The sequence below is a fragment of the Coregonus clupeaformis genome, chromosome 22, assembly GCF_020615455.1.
Source record: "Coregonus clupeaformis isolate EN_2021a chromosome 22, ASM2061545v1, whole genome shotgun sequence".
In the NCBI taxonomy this organism is placed as follows: domain Eukaryota; kingdom Metazoa; phylum Chordata; class Actinopteri; order Salmoniformes; family Salmonidae; genus Coregonus; species Coregonus clupeaformis.
In genome coordinates this window covers 1,022,505-1,049,573 of record NC_059213.1, presented here as the reverse complement: position 1 = coordinate 1,049,573, position 27,069 = coordinate 1,022,505, and the positions used below count along the sequence as shown (strand labels likewise).

General features: G+C 45.6%; 1 protein-coding gene across 5 annotated transcripts in view; it reads right to left on the bottom strand.

Moving 5' to 3' along the window:
• Positions 1-340: 340 nt before the first annotated feature.
• znf827 (zinc finger protein 827) overlaps positions 341-27,069 on the bottom strand; it is an 84,419-nt gene continuing 57,690 nt past the window's right edge. For 2 of the 5 annotated variants that reach the window (XM_041843282.2, XM_045206356.1), the window contains exons 6-14: positions 26,007-26,252; positions 23,929-23,983; positions 23,369-23,469; positions 19,420-19,563; positions 13,499-13,673; positions 13,149-13,315; positions 8,820-9,029; positions 7,585-7,762; positions 341-4,914 (exon numbers count right to left, since the gene is read on the bottom strand). In XM_041843282.2, the coding sequence (XP_041699216.2) occupies positions 3,942-4,914; positions 7,585-7,762; positions 8,820-9,029; positions 13,149-13,315; positions 13,499-13,673; positions 19,420-19,563; positions 23,369-23,469; positions 23,929-23,983; positions 26,007-26,252 (2,249 nt within the window). In that variant the 3' untranslated portion in view covers positions 341-3,941. Of the gene's footprint in view, positions 4,915-5,349; positions 5,401-7,575; positions 7,763-8,819; positions 9,030-13,148; positions 13,316-13,498; positions 13,674-19,419; positions 19,564-23,368; positions 23,470-23,928; positions 23,984-26,006; positions 26,253-27,069 lie in introns of all 5 variants that reach the window. The other 3 variants (XM_045206358.1, XR_006657224.1, XM_045206357.1) reach the window with 3 other exon arrangements.

The window sequence follows — 27,069 nt, the reverse complement described above, 5'->3', positions numbered from 1 at the left end:
ATATAGGGAATAGGGTGCCATTTCAGACACAGCCTATCAAACTTATAGAGAGCTGCATCGCATCAGGAAGAGTCCCCTGCCTCCTCTCATAAGACGCCACAGTGAAGTGGTTCTTTCTGTCTGGGATCGTAGGTCTGAGTGTTGGCCGGTTAGATTGCTTGAGGTATTCCACATGACATATTTGCGATGATCTATTGCTGCGGTTTTCTTTCCTGGTGTAAACGTCTCCACCTGTGTAGTAACTATACCTGGAGAGAGGCAGTTTCAACTACATACAATCAAGACAACATGACATTGAAAATCCCATTATAGAATAGAGAGAAAAACCAGACATGGGGTGTAACATCTGATGTAAGCTTTACTTTCAAATCCTGTTACATTTAGATCTGGCAATTTTTGAACATAAAATAATGCCTAAACAAAGAAAACGAATACAAAAACCAAAAAAGTACAAATGATCTATTTACCAGTTATTGTCACAAACAACCCTGTACAGCCTTAATGAACTAATAAAAAAGCTTTATACAGCACATACCAATTTTTACTGAGTGCCAAAAAGATTAACGTAAACACAAAAAAAGAAGATAGCTGAGCCTTGTCGAGTCATAAAATACAGCAAAACTTAAAGCTAACTGATTGTAGATCGTGCAAGTGGCGATCCTAACAACTAAATGCAACCGAAGGAAGTTAGTTTAGAGAAAAAACGATGAAGTGCTAAAAACTAGAAGAGTGAGGAGAAAGAGAGAGAGAGAGCAATGTCATGCATACTCCGAAGTGCTCAGAAAGGTAGTTACTCGATATAACATTAAAAATCACCTTGTGCTGCTTCTTTATAATTATGCAAAAAAAATGTAATAATAAGAAAAGATAAGTGCTTAGAAATACTGGGTTTGGAAAGGACAGAGAAGCGATCCCTGTTGGCCTTTTCTTCTCCTTAGACAAACCAACCAGACCAGGGGGGCGTTTTATAAGAAGAAAGAACTGCAGCCATTCTTGATTACATAATGATTATGCGGTGGCTATATAAAAAAAAAAGGCATACAGTCAGTCATAAAAAGATGGGCACATCCTCTTATTTTTTGTTTTTAGATTTGGACCCTGAAAATCAGTTTGACTCATTCTCAGTGGTCTCAGGCGGTTCCCTTCCACCAAGTGGCACTAGAGTATAACATATTACGCGGATAGATAAGGAGCTGGAGCTGACCTAGGAGTGTGTGTGTGGTAGGGGGGGCTCCTTGTACTCCTATAATGTAGCAGCGACCAGCGGACAGCATGCTGAACATTGACAACATAGCAAAGGGAACTAAAAGAAAACCAACCACAGGGGAGAGATTTAACTGTTACACCCCTCCACCGTTAACAGGAAGTGACGGATTCAATCCTAGCATCACAACCTCGTTTTTAAGTTTCATTTGGTCTTAACAATGCATTGTTCTCTCAAATGTTTTGTTGTTGTCATCATTACGTAAAAAAAAACTAAACAAAATCCACCAACAACAAAAAAATCACAAGAAAATGAAAAGTACAAGAAACAAGCAAAACAATTAAGGTAAAAAAAATTAAAATCCCTTTAAAAATAAGAAACCATTTTGGCTTAAAGACCACTTGGGAATGCGAGCACTGTCAATTAGATGGGTAATGCTTTTTAATTAAAAAAACAAAATGCCTGTATTATAATACCTGGTCTCATGTACACTCTCCATTTTGAGCATCTCCATTTGTACAGATAAATATATTTTTTCATATTTCAAAAAGTGCAGCACTGTGCAAAATTGGCTTTCACAATTTAGCCTGGGCCCTTTGGGTCTCCCAGCGTAGTATAGTTTGACCTCGGCTGTCTAATTCATACAATTTGTGTTCATCATCTGCGCTCTGCAATTTTACAGAGGTAAAAACCCTCTGCACTAAACCAGAAAATGTCTACCCAACAAAAATCCTAACATCACGGTTTTGATTCAGATCGTTCACAGCAAACGTCTTAAAAGGTAATAAGTCTCTTTCCGGTGATATCCTATCGGACCGACAGATCAAACGTTTGCATAACAATATGAACTAGCTAAGTGCTTTTGAAATGTGACTAAGTTAAGTGCAATTACAACTCAGAGATGGAGAGAAGGGGGATAGAAAGCAGTACCATGTCTTCCCACTGAGACAGAAGCTACACCACCAAAACCAAACCAATGGCTGCTTCCTCGTCAACAACATTGGACCTATTGGAGCCTTCATCAAAATGGCTTCTTAATAATGATGCATGTTAGTAGAAAATGCTCATCGTCCTACGTTTAAAAGGCTCAGTAAAAAAGAGAAAGAGAGAGGAAAAAACAAATGAACAACCGAAAAAGACACAGAAGGCCACTGACCTACAAAACCAACCCCTTGCCTTCTTTCATATAGGCAACGGAACACAACAGTCCCTGCCTGCAACTACACCGCACATCTGTATCACATTCCTCATGTACATCAACAAAGAAAAATACATTCATTCAAGTCATTTTGGAACAGTTTCTTTCTGTTTTTCTTTTACACAAAATTACAAAAGAGCTCCAAAAAGCACCATTGAATCGGCCTGTGGTGACCGGAGCGGTTGGGGGTTTTAACGCCCCATTAGCTGGTCACCTCCACAAAACAGTTATCTCTTACATCTTATCTAACGTAATAGTGCGCCAGTCCATACATAGTTCTGCACATGATGCTGGACTGAACATCACCTGGGTCGTATTCATTAGGGCACAACGTAGCATAATGACAAGTTCTGGTGATTCAGTCCTTTTTCTTCAGTTTGGTGCCTAATGAATAGGACCCTGGTCTCAGGGGTTACAGGTGGCCTTGTGGAACCTTTGATGTGGAGTGGTGGGGTAACACTAATCTGGTCCCAGATCGGTTTGTGGTGTCTTGCCAGTTCCTACGGTCATTGTCAAGACACCACAAACAGATCTGGGACCAGGCTACGGTTACACAAGGGCTAAGTTGGGGAAAGCAAAGACTATAGCATAAGGCTATAATGTTTGTTACATTGATTTGAAAAACGTTTCAATTGGAAAAGGGCCTTGAGTAGAGAATGTCACTTGTTCTACCCACTCCACCGCACAAAGTCAAACAACGTACAAGATGTCACCTGTGTGCATGGGTTGCCAAGACAACCGTCACCTGAGACAAAGGTGAGCTCGGTCGGCGTTTGATGCATATGGTTTCACCATTACACAAAACCAAACAGATAAAGTCAAAGCTTAGTTGTGGGGGAGATCGAAGGCTACAAAACTATGTACAGTACACATTTGTTAAATAATTCATTAAGTGCGTGATTTGAGGCGTTGCTTTGGAAACGGGACTTTTGAGAAAAAGCGCTTCGTTTCATTGGTTCTTGTTCGCGGCGCATCACAATTTAACAACCTGGGGATTGGTTCATCATACCCTATTAAATGACGTGCGTCAAAGTTACCAGAAACAAAGAGGCAGGCATGCTATTCTGATGCGTAGTAGCCAAAAGACAAAAATGCACTAAAAATGTCAGAGCACTTGCAAGTTCTGTTTCTTCTTCTTTTTCGACTTTTCTAACGAAAACAAAAACTAAATACGGATACGTTTTACAGGTAATGCAGTTGGGTCCAGGTCATTCAAAAGTCCAAAAAACAAACATTAGAAAATAAAAAGTAGAGAGAGCGAGTAATAATTCAATCGATATAACAGATAAGAAAAGCAGCTTTTGATATAAACGCATTTTTTAGCACATACAGCCTTTTCTCTGATAAATTGTTTTTTTTGTCTACAATAACTACTTGTCTGTCTCTGTCCAGCTTATTCAGCTGGCTTGATTGGAAAGTTTTCCCCATCGCAGTGGATAACGATCATTCACACCACTGTCCAGGGAGAGAGGGATGGCGAGGGAGGGGAACGAGAGGGAGGGGGAAGAGAAAGGGATGAGAAGGAGGAGAGGAGAACAGTCACACTGTCTTGGCTCTCTCCTTCAGTCCCAGTCCTAGGTAAGCCAGGAAGGAGTGTTTGAGTGAGGTGGGCGAGGGAGGAGAGGAAGAGTGGGAGGAGGCGGTGGAGGAGAGGAAAAGGGGGGAGGAGGAGGAGGAGGGCCTCTGGAGTCTGGAGAGGGGCGAGTGGAATGTGGAGCGGTGGCGGTGGGTGAACAGGGTTGTGAGGGGGATCAGGTGCGCCCGCTCGCAGTTTCCCATCTGCTCGTAGAGGTGGCGTGGGGAGGGGAAGAAGAGGGAGGAGCCTCCGCCATTGGTTGTGGTCGCTGTCAGATAACGCTGGGCTGGGGGCGGGACATCCTGTTGACGGTGGTGTTTCCCTGTGATGAGTGACAGGGCGACAGACTGCAGGGCCTGCGAGGCAGAGAGAATCATGAGGGGGCTGCTACTACCGCTCCCCCCGCTACTCCCATCCCCACCTCCACCTACCCCCAGGAGGAAGGGCTCCCCGCCCCGCAGAGACCCCACCAGAGAGCCCCCTAGCTGGGCCTGGAACTCCTCCTCGCCGGCCTCCTCCCCTTCCCCTCCACCCTGGTGCTTCTTGAGGTGGCGGCTGAAGATGAAGGGGTGGGTGGTGGTGAAGGGGCACTCTGTGCAGCCGAAGGTCTGGCGCGGCGCGTGCTTCAGCTTCTTGTGCAGGTTCAGGTTGTCCTTGCGCTTGCAGCTGTAGCCGCAGCGGTCGCAGTGGAAGGGCCGCTCGCCCGTGTGCACGCGCACGTGCTCGATCAGCTTGTTGGCCGTCTTGGACAGGTAGCCGCACTGCTCGCACTTGTAGTGGTTGCCGAGGCGATGCTCGCGCACGTGCCTCTCCAGCGCGGGCTGGTCGCGCCACACCGACTGGCAGATGCGACACTTGTACTCCATCTTGTAATGGGTCTTCAGGTGGCACTCCATGGCCGCCGGCCGATTGGTGGAATAAATGCAGACGGGGCACCTGGGAAACAGGAAGGAGGAAGTGGAAGGAGGCGTGACATGGGATATACACACACAATAGCGAGGGGAGGTTTAATGAAGAGAGGACTTAAATACACGACGACCAAAATACACACCTTAAGACTTCAACACAAGGGAGGATGAAGACAGGGAAAGGTGAAGGAGGAAAGGTGTGTGTGTGATGTGTCCTGAATATTCTACCCTAAGGGAATGATTGGTGTGTGTGTGTGTGGTGGAAAGTGTGTGTGTGTATTGTGTGTGGGTGGGTTGGGGTTGAAAGTGTGTTTGGAGTGAGTGTGTTTGGAGTGGGTGGGTTGGAGGTGGGTGGAGCATGTAGAACTGTAGGTATGTAGAACTGGGCAGAGACAGGTTGTGGAAAGAGAACAGGATTGGACGGAATTAGGAATGGAAGGATAAATGGAAATGTGTCACTTACATTTAAATAGCACCATTCATCTGCTCTGGGCCCCAAAGCGCTTCACAAACCCTGCAGAACAGAATCACCTCAGAATACAACCAGCCACGTGGTGAAGACCCTACACACGCCTTCCCTCTCCCACACACTCCTGGACATACACTCCTGAGTACACTGGTAAAGGGAGGCCCTTCTCTGTCCTACACACGCCTCAGTACACACTCCCCGAGTGCACACTTCTGAGTACACAGTCTTTAGTACGCTATCCTCTTTGATACACACTTCTGAGTACACACTACAGCCCTTTAAAAAATATATATAATTGTCTACAACTTCTTGTCTGTCTTTTGTCCAGCTTATTCAGCTGGCTTGATTGGAAAGTGTTTTCCATTGCAGTGGATAACCATCACTCACAGTCACCCCACTGTCCACTGCTGAGTACACACTACTTAGTACACAGTCCTGTCTGGACACACTGCTCTAGAGATACCCCCTTGAACTGGACTGAGGGGTCAGCTGTGTTTGGGCTACCTGTGCCCTTGTGACTGCTTTTAATTCTGACCTCTCAAACCTTTAACGGCACAGCTAATGTGGACACTGTCTGTCTGGTTTTAAAGTCAGGATAGTGGATGGATTATTAACAGGCATAAAAACACTGTACTAAAACGACTGAACTAATTGCACCCTTGAACATTTGAAATGTGAAATAAATATATTCCCATCTATCTAAAATGGACTAATACTGTTAGCAGTGTTGATGGTGTGTGTGTGTTCCTGTATTGACCAATGAACGTGGAAAGAATCAGTGGTGGCGTATTGAGACCTTAACCTTGTCTCTAACTCCATGTAACAAGACGAGACACTAACACATACCTCAGTAAACTATAACCCTGACTCTCTCACTCCAAACACCAAACCAACTGCTGATCTAATGCTACAGATGGCTAGACAATGAACAGTATCTGGTGAATAGTGGTGACAGCTTGACATTAACATGGTAAAGTGAAAGTGTAGGCCGATCAGTTCATGATGAGATGAGTTCAATGGCGTCTGATTGATATCGATGGCTCTACACATGCATTGACTGACTGCGTATCATGGCAAACAACTTCGAAAAATTAATAAAAAAATAAAAAAACACAAAAATGACAGTGACTGTTGTGTTAAAAAAACAATCTATTTTTACTGCGTTTAAATATTTTCCTAGATGTCTGTTCAGATTTCCTGTTAAGTAATTGCAAGTGAGTGCATGTACTACTTTCATTCCAGATGGTTTCAAATGCAATCTGGGAAAACAGAAAATCAATGTGGTATAAAATATGCATCGGTGTGTGCAGGCTTTAAAAGCGCTAGGCTAGGCTAGGCTAGGCTAATGTCATTAGCATGTTGTTGCGTGTGTGTTGGATGGCCTTCATGTACTGGCAGCGTTGGTTTAACATGAACAGATAGGCTAAACGGCTACGTATGGTCTACGGTGTGTGTGTCTACGTCACACAGTACAACGGAGGCTCCTATAGGGGTATAGTAGTATTGGGTCAGAGGGGGAAAGTGTTTGGTATCTAGGGCTGTGAGTGTAATAGGGGTTTATATATACTGTGTGAATGTCTTAATCGTTTCAGTGAGCTAGATGTCCTATGCATGTGAATGTGTATGTTGGACAGTGTCTGTGTGTTGACGTCATCTAGTTTGAAAGTGTGGATGACTGCGGTGAATGCGTGCACACATTCACAGTTCAGACTGCGTGTATATTAAGTTGACGCATGTGCTCTTACACGCTTTCATGTTTTCGACTTAATGTGCATACTATAATGAGCAGTCAGTCTGTCAGTGGGTTACAGCCTGTCTGTGTGTCTGTACATGTGTGAGGGAGGAGTCGGGGTGGGACGGGACGGGACAGGGGGGTGGAGTAGGACGGGACGGGGGGGTGGAGTAGGGCGAGACGGGACAGGGGGGTGGAGTGGGATGGGACGGGACGGGGGGGTGGAGTAGGACGGGACAGGGGGGTGGGACGGGACGGGACAGGGGGGTGGAGTGGGATGGGACAGGACAGGGGGGTGGAGTAGGACGGGACGGGGGGTGGAGTAGGACGGGACGGGACAGGGGGTGGAGTAGGGACGGGACGGGACAGGGGGGTGGAGTAGGACGGGGACGGGACAGGGGGTGGAGTAGGACGGGACGGGACAGGGGGGGTGGAGTAGGACGGGACGGGACAGGGGGGGTGGAGTAGGAACCTCTGTCTGTACTTGCTTTCCTTACTTGAGCCCTCCGGTGGGGACGGTGTGACACTTCTTGTGCTCCAGCAGCTGCTCGGGTGTCTTCAGGAACTTGTGGCACACGTCGCACTCGAACATGCGCGTGATCAGGTGGATCTGGAGGTGGCGCTCGTACATGGTCCGCGTCTTGCACACAAAGTTGCAGAAGACGCACTCGAAGCCTGGGGAGGGGGGAGGGGAGAGGGAGTTAGCATGGCTGCAGTGCTCCCCATCCTCATTTAAGCATTACCCACACGATATCCTTGTGTGCGGCTCAAATTATTGCTAATATTTTACCTCACATTGACATCACTGCATGATTTACGTGAAGAAAGAATGCGTTTTTGTTTGCTAGCTGTTCCGGTAGACTTTCAGTCATTGCGCTAACGCTAGTTAGCAATAGCGTGAGAAACTACCTCTAACTTCCTTCATATTGGACGCAGAGACAAACATGGTATCCATGAGTTCATCTGACTCTGGGGAAGTAGATAAAGGGCTTAGTTGTCAAAATCTCACACTATCCCTTTAAAGGCCCAGTGCAGTCAAAATTCTGTTTTTCCTGTGTTTAATATTATATTGTACAACAGCTGATGAAACTAACACTGTAAAGGTGTGAAAACATTTGATCAGTGTTATTTCCTGATAACTGCTGGTTGAAAATACAATCTACACAAGACCTTCTAATCGGCAGGTTTGCATGAGCGGGAGTTTCGGCTTTCCGTTAAGAAAAAATGAGCCTCATTATTGTTATTTTATTGTGCAACTTTTTTTATTTTATTTTTACCTTCGTTTATTTTGTAAGCATTTTCATAACTCTATTTTCTTAAAACTGCATTGTTGGTTAAGGGCTTGTAAGTAAGCATTTCACAGTAAGGTCTACACCTGTTGTATTCGGCGCATGTAACAAATACAATTTAATTTGATTTTAATTGGTTAATAGACCAATAACAAAGAGTTCCAAACCTCTCTGCCAATAACAGCTAGTTTTCAGTTTCCCCTCCCCACTCAGACCACTCCCAGACAGTCCTAGCAAAATCCTTGCTTGAGAAATAGTTTTTTGCTAAAAAAGCTATTTCTGCCCATTTTAATTGAAATCTATTACAGTAAGATACTTATTGATACCCAGATATTGAGATAAAAATGGCTGCATTGGGCCTTTAAGGATACAGAATTGGAAGTAGATTAAATTAACTGTAGTTCTACATAATGTTCCAGCCTATACATCCCAGAATTCCTTGCCTTTCTCAGACTTCTCTTCAGTTCCTGATCCCGAGTGGCTGCTGGAGCTGGATTGGCTGCCTGCAGAGGAGGGAGGGGCTAGCAGGTTCTTGAGCTCCTCATTGCCGTGGGTGAGTTCCCCACCCTCTGAACTGTTGAGCGAATCGCTGAGGGCCGACAGGGAGGAGGAGGTGCTCTTGGTCTCACTGAGGGGGCTCCGCGAGTTCAGACCTAGGAGGTAGGGTCAATCATCATCAACATCATTGTTATCATCATCCTCATCGATAGTTGGGGTGATTCAGAAAATTAACCATTGTAATTACATTTCACTTTCCTTCCTGAATCTCCTGAGTGATTAAGTAATAATGCTGCAATTCTGTCACTACCAGCACTGCCACAGTCATCATAAGTGCTTTCTCAACATCAGACAGGGTACCTCAAGCCTATAAAAGGAGGAAAAGCACTAAACTACAGTAAAAACTACACAGTGTGTTGACTACAAAATGAAAATCACACACACTGCAGGCAGGCCGGCTCAGCTTCAGTGCCATGTCCTCTGACTGGAGCCCCACTGCCAGTTCAATCAACAGCCAGTGTGCTTTTATTGATCTCCCTCTCTGTCCCCCTCTCTCTCTCTCGGTGTGTCTCTCTCTCTCTCTCTCCCTCTGACCGTACTTCACTGGGATAGAGAAAGAGACTACGAGAGAGAAGAGGGGAGGAGGAGGGTCACGGCTAAGGGAGCTAAGATGGCGGGAGCAACTCAGGGCACAGCTCAACAAAGGGCATTCAGTCAGGGAGAAGGAGAGGAGGGAGGAGCAGGAGCATAGGGCTGCTGGCTGCCATGGATTGTGAAATGGCCGACGCCAGCTACCTCAAACACATATCCTCACACACACACTTGTATGTGTGTAAGCACACGTCATAGGCACAAACACACAGACATTCACACAGATGCATTCAAATACACACTTTCATCCTTGACTGTGAGAATGAGAGAATGCAGGTATAGAAATGCAGAAAGCAGAGTATGCAGGTACAGAAACGCAGAAAGCAGAGAGTGAAATAGCATTGTCTCGCTTTTAACTCAAAAGACAAAATGAGACTCACCACTCCACTATCTAAGGGAGCTATAGAGTACATCATGCTCTGAACATTCGAGGAGTACATGTCCCTTGAATACGTCAGGAAACCACATTATTTATCATCCCTGTTGGCATATTCCCTGTTAGCTCTTTTTCCAAGGTCCAAGACGCTATTGAAGAATGTATACAGTCAAACGCACTTCACTTTTTACGAGTGTGGAAACGTTGTGAACTATAGTTACCCTCCTCTACGTATTTATTTGGACAGTGAAGCTGAAACTTAGAATTTGGCTCTATACTCCAGCATTTTGGATTTGAGATCAAGTGTTTTATATGATGCGACAGTACAGAATGTCACCTTTTATTTGAGGGTATTTTCATACATATCTGTTTCACCGTTTAGAAATGAAAGCACTTTATGTATCTAGTCCCCCCATTTGAAGGTGTCATAAGTATTTGGACAAATTCACTTATGTGTATTAAAGTACTTAAAGGTTTAGTATTTGGTCCCATATTTCTAGCACGCAATGACTACATCAAGCTTGTGACTCTACTAACTTGTTGGATGCATTTGTAGTTTGTTTTGGTTGTGTACCATACAGTATCTCTGTCCTGTCCTGTTCCTACTGTACCACCATTCAGTATCTCTGTCCTGATCCTACTGTACCACCATACAGTATCTCTGTCCTGTTCCTACTGTACCACCATACAGTATCTCTGTCCTGTTCCTACTGTACCACCATATAGTATCTCTGTCCTGTTCCTACTGTACCACCATATAGTATCTCTGTCCTGTTCCTACTGTACCACCATATAGTATCTCTGTCCTGTTCCTACTGTACCACCATACAGTATCTCTGTCCTGTTCCTACTGTACCACCATACAGTATCTCTGTCCTGTTCCTACTGTACCACCATATAGTATCTCTGTCCTGTTCCTACTGTACCACCATACAGTATCTCTGTCCTGTCCGGTTCCTACTGTACCACCATACAGTATCTCTGTCCTGATCCTACTGTACCACCATACAGTATCTCTGTCCTGTTCCTACTGTACCACCATATAGTATCTCTGTCCTGTTCCTACTGTACCACCATATAGTATCTCTGTCCTGTTCCTACTGTACCACCATACAGTATCTCTGTCCTGTTCCTACTGTACCACCATACAGTATCTCTGTCCTGTTCCTACTGTACCACCATATAGTATCTCTGTCCTGTCCTGTTCCTACTGTACCACCATACAGTATCTCTGTCCTGTTCCTACTGTACCACCATATAGTATCTCTGTCCTGTCCTGTTCCTACTGTACCACCATATAGTATCTCTGTCCTGTCCTGTTCCTACTGTACCACCATACAGTATCTCTGTCCTGTTCCTACTGTACCACCATATAGTATCTCTGTCCTGTTCCTACTGTACCACCATACAGTATCTCTGTCCTGATCCTACTGTACCACCATACAGTATCTCTGTCCTGATCCTACTGTACCACCATGCAGTATCTCTGTCCTGTTCCTACTGTACCACCATATAGTATCTCTGTCCTGTCCGGTTCCTACTGTACCACCATACAGTATCTCTGTCCTGGTCCTACTGTACCACCATATAGTATCTCTGTCCTGTCCTGTTCCTACTGTACCACCATATAGTATCTCTGTCCTGTCCTGTTCCTACTGTACCACCATACAGTATCTCTGTCCTGTTCCTACTGTACCACCATACAGTATCTCTGTCCTGTTCCTACTGTACCACCATATAGTATCTCTGTCCTGTTCCTACTGTACCACCATACAGTATCTCTGTCCTGTTCCTACTGTACCACCATACAGTAGCTCTGTCCTGTTCCTAGCCCTAGCAGCAGCCAGGCTCCCTGCTGTGGGGCCACCAGTCTGACCCCTTGACCATGTGGCTGACACATGCTGAGTTAGGCCATTTCCAAATCTGTCTGGAGCCTGGCATGGGGAGATGTGGTGTCCAAACACTACCAGCTGACAAATAACACCCAGCAGTCTTTTCTACAGCCCCACTGTGGTGTGTTTTAAGCAGCTATGTTTTCTAGTGTGTGGAGGCTAGTCTAAATGCCAAGCTGGGATGTGGACTCTCCACTCTGTGTTAGTGTCTGTGTGAGAGAGGGTAAGAATGTGTGTGTGTGTGTGTGTGTGTGTGTGTGTGTGTGTGTGTGTGTGTGTGTGTGTGTGTGTGTGTGTGTGTGTGTGTAAACCCTGGCCCGCCTCTGAAGGACCAGAGGGCCTTATTGATTTCTTCCCCTCCGGCACGACAAGGGGCAGCCCTCGTAGATAAACAAGGTCACTCCCCGGCCTCCATGAGGACCCCTCAGCTGTCTGCAATGCTACCGGACAATCCCACACACCCTGCCATGGAAAGGGTATGACAGACAACAGCATCGGACGATAAACCGGACAAAGACGCTACTGAACGAAAATACGATATCGACCGGCCGGGTTTTGGACCTGTGGTCCAGGGAAGGTTGAAGGAGGGAAAGAAAGAAAGAATCTACTCGTTGTGTTATTCAAAGTGGAAGTTGTTTCTGTTTGGAGAGTTTACAGAGTTACAGAGTCTCCTGTCTCTCTCTCTCTCCCGGAAAGGGACTCGTTTTATGAAGTTTTACTATCACTTCAGTCCAGTGTGTTGAGACTGAAGGTGTTGGTTCCCTCTCTTCTAAACGGCTGTAAACTAAACTAGCCATTTCTACTCCGAGCAGTCAGTAGTAGCACCACAATCTGCAATACTCCCCCCAACAGCTCCCTCCCTATAACATGTTATTGCTGATCTAAGAATCATTCTAAAAAGGTTTGTACCATCTCTTCATAAAGCTAAATATAGCTTTGTGTGAGTATTTTATGATGGACTTTAATAAATTGTTACAATATAAAACCTTCTGTTTGGATTCTTTGGCTACGCTCCGAGATGCAGACAGTTCCAGTCCTCCTCATGGATTTAAAAGGAATGGACTGGGTGTAAGGAATGGTGTCCACCCCCTCTTTCTAGCCCATGCTTACACCAAAACAATACTTTAAAACCCATGAGTCCGAGTGAGCAGATAGATACACGCTTCAGGAAGGGAATCAATACAATTTGGAACAACTCGACGACAGCAAAATCAAGTTCAGCTGGAAAATAAATGCAATCAAGTTGGTTGTGCAAGCTGACTTCATCCTATTGCTGCCACCGGGGACAAGAGGTGGACCAAAACTATATCCATACATCTCTATACAATATATGCCTGAGCAGACAGATGATCTACCTGCGTGTCCTTGACTGACGTGGGTCTTCATGTCACTCTCCTCTACACAGACGTAGTCACAGGCGCTGCAGCACAGAGAGAACATCCACTGCTCCTTGTCCACGTGGAGAGACATGTGGCTGACGAACTGGGCGTTCAGCCCCGTCTGGAAACCACACGCATGGCAGCTGGATGGACAGGAAGAGGGAAGGATGGGTTAAACACTGATCTCAGAACAGGTTATAGAGGGGATAGGACATCATTAATTCCAAATCAAACCCCAAAGCCTGACCTCAGACCAGGTTATAGAGGGGAGAGGACATCATTAGTTCCCAATCAAACCCCAAAGGCTGACCTCAGTCTAATAGTACCTGTAGTAATAGGGGAAGGTCTTCCCGTCTCGTCCCTCAGCGGTGCTGACGGCGCTGACCATCTGCTCTGCGTCGGTGCTGACCAGCTTGACAGAGTGGATGGTCAGGTGTTGGTTGAGGTTGGCTCGGCACTTGGCTGCATAAGGACACAGGTGACACGTATACTTCCGCTCCTCTGGAAGGACAGACGGACGGACGGACAGACAACAGGAGCAGACTCTCAATGTCTGAGAGAGAGAGAGCGGTAGGTCTACAGGCACACATACACGGGGACACACATTCGTACACACACTTATGCGTAATACGCACACCATATACAAACGCATGCAGGCACACGCACACGTACGCAAACATCATGTATCCACAAATACAATGAGTACATCCCTCTGTATAAGAATGTCTGCTTAGTGGACCAAATACACACACACACACGCAAATCCTATTACATCAGCTACTAACTAACGCACACACACACACATTTGGCCCGAGGACATGAAGCCAGGGAACCTTTGTGTGGCCTGGGTAAACCAAAAACAACCATCGTGATGACATATGCCCCCGTTTCTGCTCTCTGTGGTGTGGCCAAGCTGTTCTCAGCCAAACAACCCACTCACAGGGGGAGTGTATGTGTGTGCGTGCGTGTTTTGTATTAGTGTGTGTGGACCATGAGTTTTCATGCATAATAATATGTAGGTTTTTACATATATGTGGGTGCATTAAAAATACTAATTTAAATAAAATTAAAATTGAGAATGCATTATCTTTTACAGCAATGACCCTTATACTTGTGGTAATGCCAGGGGAGCTGAGATCTCTGATCTGAACCACTGAGATTCAGGACCTCTGTTTGGATGTCTCATCCCAAGGATCACTTAGACCAGGGGTGTCAAACTCATTTTAGCTCAGGGGCCACATGGAGGAAAATCTATTCCCAAATGGGCCGGACCGGAAAAATCATGGTATATATAACTTAAAAACAACAACTTCAGATTGTTTTCTTTGTTTTAATATGATCAACATACAACATAAAGCTGGAGCCTGAGGACAGTGTGTCCAAAATAGTACAAGCACAACATCACTATTAATCATAAAACACGTCAAGTTTATTTGAAAATTCTAAAGAAAAAGAACACAAACACACAATGCCTCAGTGATTAACATAACTGTTTCACAGATCACAGAACTATATCAGGGGTCATTTCTCAGGCAGAAATGTAGATAAAAGAATGAAATCCTGTTCCCCAAACAAGTGCAAGAATCACAGAGTCAAGAATAGGTTAAATATACAAATAAAATAAAATCAATTAAAAACAATAGCACATCAACATAAAAACATATAAACATAAAGCTGGAGCCTGAGGACAGTGTGTCCAAAAGCACAACATCACTATTAATCATAAAACACCTCAAGTTATTTGAAAGTTCTGAGGACAAAGAACACACAAACACACAATGCCTCAGTGATTCACAGAAGTATATCACAGATCACAGAACTATATCAGGGTGTCTCATGTAGCACTTTAAGTGGGGTTGCATAGTTTATTTGACTCCTGATACCTGGCATCTTTTAGCTTTCACCAGCGCATCAATATCAGGCGTCACATCCTGAGTGGCAGCCAACTTCAGGATGTGATTCAAGTGCTTGTGCGTGAGCCTTGAGCGCAGCTTTGTTTTATTTATGCTCATTACAGAGAAAACTTGCTCACAAAGATATGTGGTTCCAAACATGCACAACAGTTTTGCAGCGAGGGCTGTCAAGTTGGGGTAACCTGGCAAGAGATTCTGATTAAATGTGTCCAAGCCAGCTGCGGCAAATTTGCCCTTCAAATCCGAGTCACACTGCAAGTCTATTATTTCAAGTTGGATGCTGACGGGCAGATCAGAGGGATTCACGGTGAATGGCGAGCAAAAAACGTTGAAGTCTTTCTCCAGTTCACCAAAAATCTGAAAGCGTTGCTCAAACTCCCGTAACAGTCCCGTTATTTTATCTTTGAACCGCTTCATGTCTGCCATATGTTGGGTCGCGCACACATTTTTCAGACAGGGGAAGTGAGCTGCATCACCACCGGCAAGTTGCGTCTCCCACAATGACAGCTTCAACTTGAAAGAACGTATGCTGTCATAATACTGCGTGACAACTTTGTTGCGCCCTTGCAGCTGTTTGTTCAAGTTATTCAGGTGCTCTGTAACATCCACCATAAATGCAAGGTCCTGCATCCATTCTGCGGAATGGAATTCTAACACTGTTCAATTTCTTCTCGTAAATCAAAGAAACGCCTCAGCACCTCGGCTTAACCATCTTACCTCAGTGTGGTATGGCAGGCCATAGATGTGGTCTTTCTCTCTGAGAAGACTGTCAAACTGACGGTGATTCAGGCTTCTGGATCAGATGAAATTAAGTTTGGATGACCACCTTCATGACGTTATCCATCTTTAATGACTTGCAACACAAAGCCTCCTGGTGCAAAATACAGTGAAAAGTCAAAAAATCACGTCCTCCATTTGCAGATTGCACTTTCTCTCTGAACTTTGTCACAACGCCTGCTTTTTTCCCCGATCATTGAGGGCGCACCATCTGTAGCCAGGCTGACAGCGCGGGACCAGTCCACTCCGACCCTGTCCAGCGCGCCCGACGAGTGCGGTAAAAATATCAGCTGCTGTCGTTGTATCTGTCATCGGCACCAACTCCACGAACTCCTCGGTGACGGTCAATGTGTCATCAACTCCGCGGATGAAAATGGCCAGTTGTGCAACATCTGTAATGTCCGTGCTTTCATCAATTGCAACCGAAAAACGCAATAAATGACTTTACTTTTTGCTTCAACTGGCTGTCCAAATCCACTGAAAGATCGGAAATCCTGTCTGCAACTGTGTTTCTTGTCAGGCTGATATTTACAAAAGCCTGACGCTTTTCAGGGCACACAATCTCAGCTGCCTTCATCATGCATGTTTTTACAAATTCACCCTCACTAAATGGTTTTGAAGCCACTGCGATTTCATTAGCAATGAGGTAGCTAGCTTTCACTGCAGCGTCACTGATGTCTCGGCTGTGAGTAAACACAGACTTGACCTACTTGCTCTGCCCCGGTATAAACAGTTTGCTTGCTTAACACAATTGCTATTGCGCCATCCAGTGGACGCAATTGGAACAGCAGTTTATTTTATTGAAAAATTGCAGCGCATTTTTATACTTTACAAAATCATCTCGCGGGCCGGATTAAACCCGTTTGCGGGCCTGATCCGGCCCGTGGGCCGGACGTTTGACACCCCTGGCTTAGACGGTAGTGTGTGCTGTGTTCACATGTCTTTAAACACTGAGTGAACAAAACATTATGAACACCTGCTCTTTCCATGACATAGACTGACCAGGTGAATCCAGGTGAAAGCTATGATCCCATATTGATGTCACTTGTTCAATCCACTTCCATCAGTGTAGATGAAGGGGAGGAGACAGGTTAAATAATGATTTTTAAGCCTTGAGACAATTGAGACATGGATTGTGTATGTGTGCCATTCAGAGGGTGAATGGGCAAGACAAAATATTTAAGTGCCTTTGAACAGGGTATGGTAGTAGGTGTCAGGCGCACCGGTTTGTGTCAAGAACTGCTGCTGGGTTTTTCACGCTCAATAGTTTCCCGTGTGTATCAAGAATGGTCCACCATCCAGCCAACTTGACACAACTGTGGGAAACATTGGGGTCAACATGGGCCAGCATCCCTGTGGAATGCTTTCGACACCTTGTAGAGTCCATACCCCGACGAATTGAGGCTGTTCTGAGGGCAAAAGGGGGCGCAACTCAATAATAGGAAGGTGTTCTTAATGTTCTGTACACTCAGTGTATGTATTTATATGTATTAATATTTATTCATACAGTACCAGTCAAAAGTTTGGACACACCTACTCATTCAAGGTTTTTTCTCTTTATTTGTACTATTTTCTACATTGTAGAATAATAGTGAAGACATCAAAACTATGAAATAACACATATGAAATCACGTAGTAACCAAAAAAGTGTTAAACAAATCAAAATATATTTTATATTTGAGATTCTTCAAAGTAGCCACCCTTTGCCTTGATAACAGCTTTGCACACTCTTGGCATTCTCTCAACCAGCTTCATGAGGTAGTCACCTGGAATGCATTTAAATTAACAGGTGTGCCTTGTTAAAAGTTAATTTGTGGAATTTCTTTCCTTCTTAATGCGTTTGAGCCAATCAGTTGGGTTGTGACAAGGTAGTGGGGGTATACAGAAGATAGGCCTACTTGGTAAAAGACCAAGTCCATATTATGGCAAGAACAGCTCAAATAAGCAAAGAGAAACAACAGTCCATCATTACTTTAAGGTCAGTCAATACGAAACATTTCAAGAACTTTGAAAGTTTCTTCAAGTGCAGTCGCAAAAACCATCAAGCGCTATGATGAAACTGGTTCTCATGAGGACCGCCACAGGAAAGGAAGACCCAGAGTTACCTCTGCTGCAGCCCAAATAAATGCTTCACAGAGTTCAAGTAACAGACACATCTCAACATCAACTGTTCAGAGGAGACTGCGTGAATCAGTCCTTCATGGTTGAGTTGCTGCAAAGAAACCACTACTAAAGGACACTAATAAGAAGAAAATACTTGCTTGGGCCAAGAAACATGAGCAATGGACATTAGAGCGGTGGAAATCTGTCCTTTGGTCTGATGAGTCCAAATTTGAGATTTTTGGTTCCAACCGCCGGGTCTGTGAGACGCAGAGTAGGTGAACGGATTATCTCTGCATGTGTGGTTCCCACCGTGAAGCATGGAGGAGGAGGTGTTATGGTGTGGGGGTGCTTTGCTGGTGACACTTGGTGGTTTATTTAGAATTCAAGGCACACATAACCAGCATGGCTACCACAGCATTCTGCAGCAATACACCATCCCATCTAGTTTGCGCTTAGTGGGACTATCATTTGTTTTTCAACAGGACAATGACCCAACACACCTCCAGGCTGTGTAAGGGCTATTTAACCAAGAAGGGGAGTGATGGAGTACTGCATCAGATGACCTGACCTCCACAATCACCCGACCTCAACCCAATTGAGATGGTTTGGGATGAGTTGGACCGCAGAGTGAAGGAAAAACAACCAACAAGTGCTCAGCATATGTGGAAAGACTGTTGGAAAAGCATTCCAGGTGAAGCTGGTTGAGAGAATGTCAAGAGTGTGCAAAGCTGTCATCAAGGCGAAGGGTGGCTATTTTGAAGAATAAAAAATATAACATATATTTTGATTTGTTTAACACTTTTTTGGTTACTACATGATTCCATATGTGTTATTTCATAGTTTTGATGTCTTCACTATTATTCACAATGTAGAAAATAGTAAAAATGAAGAAAAACCCTTGAATGAGTAGGTGTCCAAACTTTTGACTGGTACTGTATGTGTATTTATATGTACGTATGCATATGTATTAATATGCATAAAAGCATGTACAGACACAGTAGTATGTGGTTTTACATCAGATATGGTGTGGCCCCAATGCTGTGTGTATGGATCCATCTGGCTCTATCCACTCTGGGGGGCAGCGGTGTGTGTGCGCGTATGTGTGTGTCTGCGCATCAGTGAGTGCGTCCGTCCGTGTGTGTGTGTGTGTGTGTGTGTGTGTGTGTGTGTGTGTTACTGGGACGCAGGGCAGCCTTCTGGCTTGGTAATTACGCAGGCAGTTTTCCCACTGAGACTAATCATGGTGGTAATCTCTTTAAAGGAAAGGGTAATCCAGTCTACTAAACTTTATTTACTTATTACAGGGCATTACACACACACAGTCACACACACAGACACACACACAGACACACGCCAAGGGAACAATGACAAGACATGTCACAACACACACAGGGAACTGTACGCAGAGATGCAAAGGGAGTGTGTGTGTGTGTTCGTGTGCTTAGTGGACTCACCTGTGTGTAGAGCCAGGTGTCTGGAGAGGGTCTGTTGCCTGCCGAACACCTTGCCACAGACAGGACAGGGGTAGAGCTGCTGACTGCTTAGTATCCCCTGGGACATCCCGTTCCCCCCCGGCTCTCCACCAACCTTCTCTGGGTCTGGAAACACACACACACACACAGAGTACCGTCACCATCACAGTTCACCATATTTGACTAACAACTTTCTCATAACCTCCCCACAACATTTGCACCAGGAGGTGAACTGAAAGTCCACATATTGTAGGAAAGCAATCAGCAACTGAAACGGAATGGAGTCCAACCTTGTTTCATATTAGTCCAACTCCACTCAAACCCTCACATCTTTCTCATACCAACAAACACTATAGCCTTCTCAATCTTTCTTCCTCTCCATGCTAATCAGACTATACCACACTGTGCCCCTTGCCCCTTCCTTATCCCTCCATACAGTACACCTCTGTGTGTGTGTGTGTGTGTGTGTGTGTGTGTGTGTGTGTGTGTGTGTGTGTGTACCCTCCATCACCCATGAGTCCTAAGCCCTCTCTAGTGTGTGGTTGTCCATGCTAATCAGACTATATAGTAATACACTACCACACTGTGCCCCCTGTCTCACCCAGGGATACAGCAGGGAGGGAGGGGGAGAGAGAGAGGGAGGGGGGGAGAGAGAGAGGGAGGGGGGAGAGAGAGGGGGGGGGGAGAGAGTATGAGAGAGAGAGAGAGGTAGAGAGAGAGCGCATAATAGAGAGAGAGGGAGGGAGAGGCAGGGAGGGGTGAGGAAACGTGAGAGAGGGAGAGAGAGTGAGAGAAAGAGAGAGAAAAGGGAGCACCTTCTCACCCGACAAGAAGAGATACAGAATTAACCTTCTGATGAAGGCACGGCTCTCAATTAGGATTCCATGCCACTCCTCCTCATCCCCCTCTCCTCCCCTCCATCGGGTAAATAAATAAAAAAGTGGACAGGGTGGGCTTCCGTCATCGACACAATGCAGCTAGTCTCAAATGGACGCCTGGCACCACACTACCTAGGATCCTATTGTTCTCAATGATTAGACAAGGTAGGGGGAGAGTGGACTGACTATACTGTACTCCACACAGGATGGCCTTTCACATAGGGACATTTAATAGGGAACACTGGAAATCACCCCTTTACAGTCCACTATTTACCTGCTGTTAGCTTATAAATAACAGTAAAATGGTAAGTACAGAAATGACTGTACCCATAGAATTAAATATTATTATATTAGTATATATTTTAAATAGTATTATATTGTATATTTATGACTGTACTGAACGATTACTTTGTGTCTTTGGCATTTATTAGCCAAAATAAGTACCACTAGACCCAAATACCTTTTCGTACCAGGTACTGAAGTTGGTGTTGTCCGAGGTTGCAACAGTAACCAAGGGGGGCGGGCTAAGCAAAGGGTCAATGGTGTTGAGTCTTTGAGGTAGAAAAGCAAAAAGTGCCCATTGTTACCACCTAAGGAACTGGAATGTTTTTCTTTACAGTTAAACAAACCCATGTCCCAAAAAATGATTCCCTTCTACTTTCACAACATACATCCTGAGTTCATTGTAAACTATATAAAACATGTAACGTTAATCTACAGCATTGGGCTTGGGGAGCTCTCTCTCTCTCTCTCTCTCTGAGGAGTAAGAGGAAGGGAAAGAGTCCAGAGGGAGGGATGCTAAAATACTATTCCATCTTTATCTGCCTGGACATGTGGTGCTTGGAAGAGAAAAGAGAGCCCTACTGTGTCTGTAGCTACCTGGAGTGAACTGTGGGAATCTCTCAGTGAATGAGCAGTACACACCATCATAAAACCCCTCACGTCAATGCACACCCTCATCCACACAAAGCTAAACTAAATATTTTCCCTCCACAAGCCTGTGCCCTGATGGTATTCTACAATATATCAGTAAAGTGGCTATACAGTAATAATACCACTAGTAATAGATTCCTTAGTTGTCGTCCTACTGTAGGGACTGAGTCACTCCTCATAAGGGCCCCTGGACCTGCCGTTCTCTCTGACTCACAACCTGACATACCAGTCGGAGTGCGACGCCTAGCTGACCAGTGTGTGTGTGTGTGTGTGTGTGTGTGTGTGTGTGTGTGTGTGTCTGCATGTGAGGTGGCACACGCACCATGCCTTGGTGGAGACAGGTTTAAGGCAGAGTAGAGGGGAGGGTGTGTGTGTGTGTGTGTGTGTTGGTTTATGTGTGTGTGTGTATGACTGTGGGTGTGCGTGAGTGTACTTATTAGTACACTTATCAGTATGACCCCCATGAGTACTTGACCCCTTGAATCAGTGACCCCTTGAGTAGTGATACTCAAAGATTCACCAAGATTCACCAGTCTCACTGACAGGCTTCACCATGGTGATGCCCCACCACGCCGGTCTCAGATTGGCTTCTCCCTTACTCTTCCTCTCAGTACTGAATGGGCACAGAAATCCTTAAAGGGCTTGTATCTCATCTCCTCAGACCACATAATCACATTAGCTGTCCTGAGGGGGTGAGCGGCTGGGCGAGGCAGGGTCGGGCGGGGGTCATCCAGGGTGACTGGAGCCCATGGACAGGGCCGAGGGGCCATCCTTGGGTCACGGTGACCCAGCAACCCCAGCCAGAGCTCTGATATTCGGGCAATTAGAGGGCCGGCGTGGGCCTTGAAGTGGTTAATGGTTTAATTAGTGTTATTAGAGCTAGAGAAAGAGGGAGAGAGGGATGCACAGCCTCCGCAAGGCTGGCTGGAGCTTGACCCGGGGCAGGGGGAGAGGAAGGACAGCCGCCACCGTCACCACACACACACACTTGCTGTAAACAGCCATAATTACCGCCACACAGAGATGGACACATTTTCATCAATGTGGAAATGTATGGGCAAAGTGGTACTACGCACCACTCATTATGAAATCCAACCATGCAACTGTTTGAATTGTCCTAAAGGGGATTCTCAGAGTAACTGTCTGGATAATGAGTGGTGTTGGAGAGATACTGGGAAACTGGGTTAATGGGAGCACTGGGTCACTACCCATAGCACAGAACACAGCTGTGTGACTGACTGCACCCCTAGGACAGCTGCAGCTGGGCAGAGGGAGAGAGAGAGAGGGATAGAGAGGGAGGTATGGAGAGAAGGAGGGAGGGAGGAAGGGGATAGAGGGAGCAGGAAGAGAGAAAAGTGCAAGCGAAAGCAGAGAAAAGATGGTTGAGAGAGATATGAAAGGGGGGATCGAAGGAGACAAGAGAAAGAACTGGGCATTGGGAAGAGAGAGAGAGAGAGAAAAGGCGAGAGAGCGATAAACGAGAGAGAAAGAGCGAAGGCAAGGGTCTGCACGTTGCACCCAGGGAAGGGAGACAGTCGTTTGGGCGAATTAACTATCAGGACACCCTTGACACATAGGAGCCAATCTGATTTTAATTAACTGGTGGATGGTGGTGGAGGGAGAGACGGGTGAGGCTGGCACAGGCTAATTACCCTCTGTATCTCTGCCTGCCTGCCGCAAGCACCACAGGGACAGCCACAGAGCCGCGGAGCATCCCCATTCCAGGGCCAGGGGAGGGGAGAGAAGGGCAGGGCAGGGAGCCCCAAGGCTGGGTAGATGTGTGAGAGAGACGGGAGGTGGAGGCTCTGGAGGTGGAGGGATGGAGGAAGAGGAATGGAGGAAGAGGGGTGGAGCAGAGAGGGTTGGCCAGAGTTGAGGCCTTGTGGCTGGGTAGATGTGTGAGAGAGTGAGGAAAGGCCTGGGGAGGTGGAAATGTGGCTGAGGAGGGTGGGAGGTTACTGTACTCAGCTGTGAGGGCCAACCTTCTGGCATGTGTACATTATGAGTGTGTGGCTCACTATAGAAGTCTGCCCACTGAATTGCATCTGTCTGTCTAGCTATCTGACAGTAAGTGTGTATGTGTCTGTCTATCTGTATGTGTGTGTGTGTGTGTGTCTCACCGTGGAGGGCTGTCCTAGCAGAGGAGCTGGCCTCTGCGGGGGAGGAGGACTTGGAGCGCTGGCTGAAGGGTGATTGTCTGAAGCGTTCGTCCAGGAAGGGGCTAGGAGCGGACACAACCACAGATGGAAACAGTCAGAGAACACACAGAGCAGTATCATGCCAGAACAGGTCACTAACTAACAAACAAACAAATGCTTATGGTAAAATATGATATCAATAGGCAATCAATATGATATCAAGCATTTCTTTTATAAAGTTGCAGAGTTCCAGGCCTCCCAATCTCGATGATAAACCAGAAGCCGTATACCAAAAAAGACTAACTGTACAAATAGCAGCTAAGTGGAAAAGAAGCCACTATATTCATCATGTCGAATGGTCGCTGGTTCGAATACCCGAGCCGACAAGGTGAAAAATCAGCCGATGTACCCTTGAGCAAGGCACTTAACCCTAATTTGCTCCAGGGGCGCCGTACTACTATGGCTGACCCTGTAAAACAACACATTTCACTGCACCTACCCGGTGTATGTGACAATACAACATATTTCTGTTGTTGTCTTACCTGCTTATGCCCACCATGTTGCTGTCTTTGTGGTCGTTGGCTTTGCTGACTTTTTCTGCAACACAAAAAACATCACAACATCAAAGAGGGTCATTAACAACAATGAGAAATCATTAACAAGCCTTTTGTGGTTATGATCGAACCACGAAGCGGTTCTTCAGGGCATATTGATTATTCAATGTGACCTAGTGGTCAGTTTTGGTCTGATACTGATTTAAAGGTGCAATCTGGAATCTGTTCAATGGTCAGTCCATGCATTTAGAGCGCCATCTATGAATTTGAGAGGGGTAACATTTCCCTAACCATTTTGCTGAAAGACGAATCCCAGATTGTAGCGTATAGTAGCACTGTGGTCATAGTAACATACTGTATTAAAACCCAGGGAAGTTGCATGGTTGTCCCGCTGCCTTGGCATATACTGTTTTAAGTGGTCAAAGTCAAAGAGATCATATTCAATTACTAGAGGGGCTATGTCATAAACCCTCAAAGTTCCAGAATGGTATAAAAATGGCAGCCATTGTGGTCAGGGAGAAATCCAAACCAGTCTAGATGGAATTAATGGCAGTAGAGGCATAGCTGATGCAATTACTGCTTTTACTTAAATGTTTCTGCATAAGTAAGGCATGTGATATCAGAAAATGTGTTAAATAATGAATTTTAGCCTAAAACATTGTCATATAATTATAAAGTTTGTTCAGGTTTTAGACTGTATAAATAGCCTATGAAATATATGTAAACATTTACATTTTAGTCATTTAGCAGCGCTCTTATCCAGAGCCACTTACAGACCATAAATGTCTCAATGTTTGTTTTCTTGGATACAATATCAGTACTTGTTGCATTTACAACTTGTCCTATCGTCAACTGATTTCAGCCAGTGGATTGACGGCATTGTTTGTATGGAATGTTGGCATATTGGCAGTTAGTTTGAAAAATGATTGGAATCATTCCTCTTAAACTGGCTAACAAACATACTGTGCAGATAATCTACAAAATTATTGTTTTAAACAATATCTTATCATCACAACACACTGGTTGACCAACTCCATGACCAAAATGGCTGACCTTTTATGCTGTCATAAGACCTTTCATGTCCATTAAAGTATTCTAATTCCTAATTCTATGGTCAGAGTAATAAAACCCAGGGAAGGTGTTTGATTGTCCCTCGGCTTCAGCAGCCTACTAGTGATGACCTCATCATAGCAGCCTCTTGCTCCCTGGGTGGCACTGCTCTAGTCGCCCCCCCCACCCACCCCCCTCCTCTCCCTAACACCCCACTCCGCCACACGGCTCGCCAAGGACAGAGGTCTCTCCGCGTTGCCATGACGATGCCGCACGGGGAGAAATGTAAGGGGGGGGGGGGATTGAGAGAGGGGCGGAGGGGGGCTAGTGTGTGCAGCCAAGTGTGCTTGAGCCGGCATGTTTGCAAAGGAGTCGAGGAAGAGAGAGAGAAGGAGGGAGAGAGAGAAGGAGGAGAGGAGGGAGGGATGTGGGGGAAGACATGCACTTTGCAGACACTGCTCCCCATGGGGGCTTGAGTGCGTATCGGTCTGTGTGTGTGTGTGCGTCTCTCTTGCTGGAGAGAGATTTTTTTGTCACAATTTCCGAGGTGCTACTGTATAAGGCATTTAGGCGTAGCAATCAGAACTGGGGGTCTAGAGCTGGACAGCATAGCCTGAGTCTCCTGCACCCCCCCCCCACAACCCCCTCTTGGGGGACGCAGGCTCCACTTCAGGGCTCTGTCATCAGGCAATACAAACAGCTGTCTGCCGTCTCAATGTCATGGTCACGGCCAAGTAGAGAAGAAGTGTGTATAAAACCTACAGAGCACATTACAGGTAATATATAGTGTCCCCTAACCGCAGAGCCTCCAGAGGATGGAAGAGAAACAGAGATTTTATGGCTAACTATCACACCATGTTTCAACGTTGACACTGAGCACTGAGGTGCCACAGAGAGGTGTGTGTGAATGTAGTCAGGGAGGTGTGTGTCGTGTGTGTGTGTGTGTACATGTGTGTGTATGTTTGAGAGATTGTGTGTGTCGTATGTGTGTATGTATCATAGAGAACATTGCGCACCTGATAGTTGGAAGAGGAGCTCAGAGGCCATTTTGACCGATATGTCCTGGGAGAAGAGGTCTTGCTTCTGGGGGCGGGACAACGCCTCAGGGAGGCTGGCCATTGGCTCGCTCTTCTCACATGCACGTAAAGTGCTGAAGGCCAGCAGGTGAGAAGGGGGCGGTGCCGGGTCGCTGGGCGGGTCCACCTCCATAGGCTCTGCCTTCACCGTCACCTTCTGGTAGTGGGCAGCGTCCTTGTTGCTCTCTGGGGGAGGGGATTGGATGAGAGGACAGTGAGTAACAGGGTTGAATCTATGCGTTCCTGTGACAACTCCTAGCTACACTGAGTATACCAAACATTAGGAACACCTTCCTAATAATGAGTTGCACCCCCCCTTTGCCCTCAGAACAGCCTCAATTCGTCGGGGCATGGACTCTACAAGGTGATGAGTGTTCCACAGGGATGCTGGCCCATGTTGACTCCAATGCTTTCCACAGTTGTGTCAAGTTGGCTGGATGTCCTTTGGTGGTGGACCATTCTTGATACACACAGGAATAAGGGATCATAGCTTTTACCTGGATTCACCTGGTCAGTCTATGTCATGGAAAGAGCAGGTGTCCTTAATGTTTTGTAAATGTAGTGTATATATTAGGGAGGGAAGTCATTTGCCTTATAGTTTGAGAAAAGCCAGTTCTGTTTTAGCCAAAAGATTTATAATATATTTATACTGCATACAACTCTACTGGCTTTCCTCAAAGACGACTAGTAAGTGGATTTGATTCCCGGTAATGTCCTAATCTCTGCATTTTACAGATGATTCATGGATGTGTGTCTCATTCTCAAAATATAGCTAGCTAAGTTTATTTATTTACATTTACGTAATTTATCATACAAACCCTACATAGACTTCATATTACCTCATTGATGTTCAAAGAGAAATAACCTTTAAAAAAACCTTGTTAATGCCTTGAACATACCCTGAGGACATTCTGTACATTTAAATCAGACACAGACAAGATCTCTCATTCCACTCATACTTCAATCTTCATCCATCACAAGCACTCTAAACTCCGGAATGTCC